The sequence below is a fragment of the Microtus ochrogaster genome, unplaced genomic scaffold (genome assembly GCF_000317375.1).
Source record: "Microtus ochrogaster isolate Prairie Vole_2 unplaced genomic scaffold, MicOch1.0 UNK56, whole genome shotgun sequence".
NCBI lineage: Eukaryota > Metazoa > Chordata > Mammalia > Rodentia > Cricetidae > Microtus > Microtus ochrogaster.
Genome location: NW_004949154.1, coordinates 1,726,329 through 1,732,917, shown reverse-complemented (window position 1 = coordinate 1,732,917; position 6,589 = coordinate 1,726,329). Strand labels below are relative to the sequence as shown.

Here is a 6,589-nt window from a genome sequence, read left to right as displayed (position 1 = left end):
GCCTTGCAAAGTCACTTTCTCTCATCTTTATGGGCTTCCCCAGCTTGTTGCTGTTCTCTGTTTAACACTTTGACATGTAAGGATCCAGAACATGGACTTGGACATTACTTGGAGTTGGTGGGTGTTGGTGATCACACCCCACAGGCTCCCAGCACTGGTTCTAGTCATGATTTTTCTGAGTTTCTGGAAGTTACTGAAATAGGAAGTACAGCTGCATTGACATGGTCACAGTGTGTACGCATTCCATCCTGCGTGGTAGTGAAAACTGAAAGAGGAAGAAGGGCTGGGGACAGTCAGAACTTCGCCAACAGAAAACAAGGATCAGACCGAGAGAACCCAGCATTAAAAGCTCTTCGGATCCTGAGGGCCCAGCTTGGGAGGACTGGGAGACACACGCACAGGTAGGCAATCCCGAAGAGGTTTCTGCCTGTGCAGTATTTTCTTACTGGGACTTTGGTAAGGGGAACTGCTAATGCTCATAAAAGCGCTGGAGACATTGGGGCACTTCAGAACTAAATGGGAGAAGGGAAGAGGCATCTGGCTTACCTCTGTCCCTGCTCTTTCTAGCTGCATGATCTTGGTGGTCACCAACCTATGGCCATGTGACTATTGGGAGCAGAACTCTTGCACCTGCAAAGGCTCTCAGGTCATTCACTAACTGGGCAGCCTAAGGGCTGAGAACAGCACAGAGAAAAGAGAGCCAAGCTCATGTTTTCCTCTTGGCTTAGCTGCTACTCATTAATCTATTGATATTTAAATTATCATCTGCCACCCCACAAGCCCTCAGTCAGCACCCTGCTGGACACTCAGGCCATGACCTGGCAGGACTTCTGGTTCCACAGCTAGGCTCTGCCACTTCCACATAGATTTGAATTAAGTATCTCTGTCGTTCTGTTAACCAATGAAACTCAGAAGTCAGAAACTGGAGTGAAAACCTGCTAGCACACAGAGACTTAGTAGCGACTAGCTGACCTTTCTTTTTGGTCAGAAACATTGCAAGAGACCACTCTCTTCCCTCATGGCAGAACCAAGTTCACACCCTTTCCTTCCTGTGTGTCATCTCTATCCAAGTTGCTGGCTTCTCTATGGCGAATTCCAGCCGACTAGTCACTGAATCTGCTCACAGATTCAAGGCATAACTTTATTGGGCAGAATTTGGAGTGTCAGAGTGTGATCAAAGTATTGTACAACATCAACCTGAGCTCAAAAAACAATTCCACAGACAACTTGGTCCTTCCAACTGACAAAGACATGGGTCTGACCTTGAACCTCAGGGCATGACTTCAGGACTTTTTATACTGCTACATTCAGCTGCTTCTCCATGCTGAAGAGAGTCAGACACAGGCTGCCATTGGCAGAGGGGGAAACAGGGAGAGCCAGAGAGAGCTGGGGTGCAGTACCCAACTGTGTATAGGCAACTGATTAACAATAAGTACTTTAAATATTATTTAACACTGATTTTATGCCACTGAACAAAGTGTGAATTACTTCCACACATAATCTAACTTTTGACTCTGGATTTTCTTTCTGATTATGATTTTATTATTTGAAGAAAGGATTTCAAGGATTAAAAACGCTACACGATCACTTCTATGAAAATATGACAAAATATAAAGGGCTAATTCTATACGTGGTACTATTAGACTCACAAAACCAACAAATGGGATTAAGTATTTTGAGTGGTATGTAGCAAGAATTGGAAAACTATAAAGGCTGAATTTTAATATATCATGACCAGAGAGTAACCTGAGGTTGAAAGTTATCAGATAAAGAAAATTCACTTAAACTAGGCAGAACTGAGGAAAGAGCTGAATCTCCATTTTACAAATGTTGTGTGAACGTTTAGGTGTGGACCCAGGAACCCTGAAGATTCATGCTGTCTCTCTGTATGATGTGCTTATTATCTCAATTTTGTGGGGTGGGCCTAACATCATAGGGAAAGACTTCAGGAATTGAGGTGTGGTGTCTTTTATTTCTTGGAACCACCAGTTTCGTCTGCCAGAAGACAGGTCAAGAACACAGGGAGGTGCAATTCTGGAGGTGGTGGCAGACCCTGGGAGCATAGTTTGTTTTGTTTATTTGTTTGGATTTTATTGTATTCACAGTAAAGTATTTAGTTTTTAATTGAAATTTTATATAATATAGTCTAATCCTCCCCTCACATTCAACTTTATACCTTCTCTCTCTCTCTCACCAAAAGCAAATAGACAAATACAAACAAACAACCAAAAACAAAAACAATCAAACAAACAAACAAATCAACAATGACAACAAAATAGTACAATGAGCACAATACTTTTTAAGAGCAAAGTGCATTTTCTCTTCCAGCCCTGGAAGCTCCATCATGATCCCACAAGTAGTGACCAATGAGACTGTCACAGTGATTTCACCAAATGGAGTTAACTTTCCCCAAACAGACAAACCCCAGCCAACCCACCAGATGCAAGACAACCTGAAGAAATATCTAAAGGCAGAGATCAAAGTGATTGCGGTAAATCCAACTCAGAACACTTGGAGTGGGTGGAGGGCAGAGCAGGAAACACTGTGTCTTAGGACTAGAAATAGATTTGGGGAATGGAAAGCCTTCAGTTTTGACAAAGTGATCACAGAGTAGTCTGTAGACAAGTAGAAAACCCTCAGTAAGCTGTTTATATCTCTAAAACTTTCCACAAATTAACAAGTATTTCCCCTTACTGCAAATATGAGTTATTGAGATTTTGTTGTTTAATTTATTTTTTTATTTTTAGAGAGTACTTGCTAGTATTTTATTTATGAAAATATTGTAGATACATTCTTGGATACTCACTGAGTATGAAATACTTTTCTCCCCTTTAGTGAGAGGAGGCAGCATAAAAAGACCACTGGATTTCCTCTATGTGCTCATCCCAGATTTACTAAAGGCACTCTTCAAGGGTAAAGGGAGGGTATGAGAAAGAACATATATTTGTGCTGTGAGGAAAGATAAGGCTGTTTCTCAGTGTCGTCTGTTCTAACACTATCTGCATGGGCCTCTGAGCTACCCAGTTTTAGAACTTAAAGAAACCGTTGTCCTTGCCTTGGGCATACCATCATCTGGATTCCTTTAAAGTACATGCAACAAAAATTTAAAAATTGCTTGACCAAATGTAAAAGAACCGTGAGTCTGTGAGGTGAAGGAGGTCAGGAAGACAAAAGTGTCCTTCTCCTGCAGAGGCTAGGGATCCCTAGAAGGGACACCTGGGCTGAAGCGGTTGTGGAGCTGGGCAGAGAGGCTAGCTCAGTGTGGTGTTCTGTGGGTTCTGGGAGATGTGGCACCCAGAGGGTTCCATTAGAATGTGCTCAGAGTGGAAGGAATTTCAGATTACTCTTCTTCCCACAAGAAAGATCAGGAGACTTGTTAACTAAGGGCTTACAACTTAGCACCAGCCAGGAGATGCTGGGAAATTTCTTGAACATGAAAGGGGTTCATGAACAAAAGTAGTTGAAGATGGCCTGAGGTTGTGGCAGGGCCACATCTTCTCCAGAAGGAACTTCCCTCACCTCTCAGCTATTACAGTGTCTGTGTGCTTACAGTGACAGTGTAGAAGGTGACAATTCATGAGCACCACGGGAGGAGTGGAGAGGTCCACTTGTCATTGCTGGTTTTAATCTTCCATCTCTTTTCTTTCAACAGGCGATCCAGATCATGTGTGGTGTGATGGTGCTGAGTCTGGGCATCATCTTGGCATCTGCTCCACACACCGCACACTTTACCGCAGTGATTTCTGTCCTGTTAAATTCTGCCTACCCATTTGTAGGAGCTGCGTGTGTAAGTAGAGTTCTGTAGGCACAAGAACAGAGGATGTAGGCAGCAATGCTTCCACTTTTAGGCTCTGGCTTGTTGAAGGCACTAAGGGTGATAGACTGGACATTTCTCAGAAGCTGCTCCATGCCTGGGGTCAGGAGCACATGAAGGTCCTTCTCTCAGAGCACAGCTCCCCTCCAGATAGGTAGAGGAGTCTGGTGCACAGGTGAGGTTTCCTGTCACTGTGACTTCCTGTCTGCCTACTACAGCTCAGTAACAATCCTTCCTTTCCTGCATTTTATTTTCCGATGCCTCCACAGCTCCACCTTTTCCTCATTTTGTTCCAATGATTTCTGCCTTAGTCATCTCATACCAAGACACCATCTGATTTCACCAGTTTTTCACGAGTGTCCTTTGTCCCGGGTTTCATTCAAAGACCCTGCATTCCACTAGCTGTTCTGTCTCCAGAGCCAGATGCACAGATGGGATGCTCAGGTCCCTAGCATCACAGAGATAAAGACTCAGCATTTATTTATGTGGGTAGGCTACTTAACTTTAGAATAGAAATTATAAAATTTCTTTACCTTTTTTAAGTTTATAAAGAATATTTGCTTCTTGATTTTCTTTGATTTATTGGATAAGAGAAAGTAATTTTTATTTTATGAAATAATCCTTGTTAAGGATTCCTCACCATCCAACTTTATGCTTCCTTTGTTCTCATTACCTTAGTTTGTAGAACCAGCCTCTGAGAGTGATATTTCTTGACTTTTGTGTTTGTTAATATCGTCCCTTATTTAAAGAACTAAAACAAGTGCAATTTTCTCTCAAAGTATTATAAAAATCTGAGAGAAAGAAATTCATTTAGTACACCAGCATCACCTAGACACTGGGATGATGGTATGATATCAGCCATGAGCTTGACAAGAAATGGAAAGTATGGGCCAACATCCTAACAGAAGGTAGCTGAAAACTCCTCCCTAAGATTTTGGCAGACTGAAAATTGCAAGTTAAAAAGATACTTCAGCCAGTTCAAGTGAGAGTCACTGAGAAAAGTTTGCCTGATTTTTTTTTTTATGAAAATCAGAGTGGCATAGCTCTTTTAATGAAGAGGGGACAAACCCCATGGCTATTTTCCATTCTCGCTCCCTGTAGACCAATGCTTCAGGATCTAAAAATCATCTAATTCCAAAAGGTCCCTTTCCAATCAATGAAATATGTTTTTATTTCCTCTTAAGTCTTTATTGATTTTAATGATATATAATGCTACTCTTATCTACCTTTCTTGTGTTTTCTAAATAGTATGTGAGCAAAGGGACTCCTCTGAGAGGCCAAGTGTATCATTGGTCATTTGTTCCTTGAGGCTTTTCCCATGGAGGTTTATCATGAACCCCAGAGAGTGACACTGTCGTCACTTTGTATAAAGAAATTGACCTGACAGCATTTTTCTCTTGTCTGAGCAGTTTATCATCTCTGGAATTCTGTCAGTCATCGGGGAGACAAAGTCAACGAAGTTTTTGGTGAGTATAAGAGCCTTAACACTGACCTGATGAGGATGAACCTAAGGAGCACCCTTCATGGCCCTGCTTTTCACACTGAAGTTACAAATAAGATCTTGCTCTATTTGTGAGCTGATTCTGGGTTCTCCATATCCCTGTATAGAACAAATTCTTCCTATCACTGTGACCAAAATTACATTGTGCCTTATGCCTGAGACCACTGCCAAGGAATGTCATGTAAAACTATGTTCTTATGATCCCATTGTGCAGACAACAGGCTACGATGGTTAATGTTGATCATCAGCTTGACCTGACAGGAAGCACCTTGGAGATTAAAAAGTATACCTCTGAGGTTGTTCTATTTCCAAAATGTGATAGGGTCATCCCTTAGGATAAAGACTCAGAAGGACCGAGATACTGAATCTGTATCATTTTGTTGCTTAAGTTGTTTATGTGCAGTGTTTTGTCATAACAATGAAAAGTCTAACACAAAAACTTTTAAATTTTACTCTTAAGTAGTTAAGTTATGGTCCTTATTTTAAAAAATTGTATTTGTTGTGGATATACTATATAATATCACCACTTCAAATGTGTGAACAACCTCAGACAAAACGTTCACATGAGAATCATCTTTTATCTAGATCTCCATAAAGGTAATGCTTTTGCTGGGCTTGAGTAAGCATTTTTGAACCGAGAAGCAGAATAGTTGAATCATGAAAGTCTCAATAGTTATGTGTTTTGGCTAAGAATTCAGCTTTATCTACTTTTAACTCATTCCCGAGGAATACTGAAGTCACTGGGAGAAGAAAGATGGACTATAGGAAGAAGCTTTTGAGATATGTAAAGGTTCACCTAGCCATCAGTCAACTTACGTCCCTCAAGGAGTTGACTCAGGAAGTCATGGGACAGAATGCAGGTGATGCAATCAACAGCTTAGGGACTTATTTGTTAAGATCTGACTACACCAATCTCTCCAATGCACAGAGTATTGATTACTTTTCGGTTGCCATGGTCAAATTCCAGAGGTAAAAGCAACCAAGGACATAGGTAGTCTCTAGACAAAATAAGAATGAAAGACACTTACCTATGCTCAAGAATGATCTTGTCATCCTGTGTGTGGAGCCTAAAGAAGATGGCCAACTAGAATAAACCTAGTCTGTTCTAGAACACATGACCAACATTCTGATTGCAGCTGTTGTTAGAGGAGTCCAAGAGTTTGACTTTAGTCACTGTTTGTGTGAAGTAGCACCCAAAATACCAAATTTTGATGACTTATACAATTGATCTAAAATATAAGTGTGCTGAAATTAAGTCACACTCCAGTGTAAGA

At 41.1% G+C, this 6,589-nt stretch overlaps 1 protein-coding gene across 1 annotated transcript in view; it reads left to right on the top strand.

Moving 5' to 3' along the window:
- Positions 1–288: 288 nt before the first annotated feature.
- Ms4a6a (membrane spanning 4-domains A6A) overlaps positions 289–6,589 on the top strand; it is a 10,745-nt gene continuing 4,444 nt past the window's right edge. The window contains exons 1-4 of the mRNA XM_005369667.2: positions 289–401; positions 2,329–2,491; positions 3,653–3,787; positions 5,224–5,280. Of these exons, the coding sequence (XP_005369724.1) occupies positions 2,345–2,491; positions 3,653–3,787; positions 5,224–5,280 (339 nt within the window). The 5' untranslated portion in view covers positions 289–401; positions 2,329–2,344. The remainder of the gene's footprint in view (positions 402–2,328; positions 2,492–3,652; positions 3,788–5,223; positions 5,281–6,589) is intronic.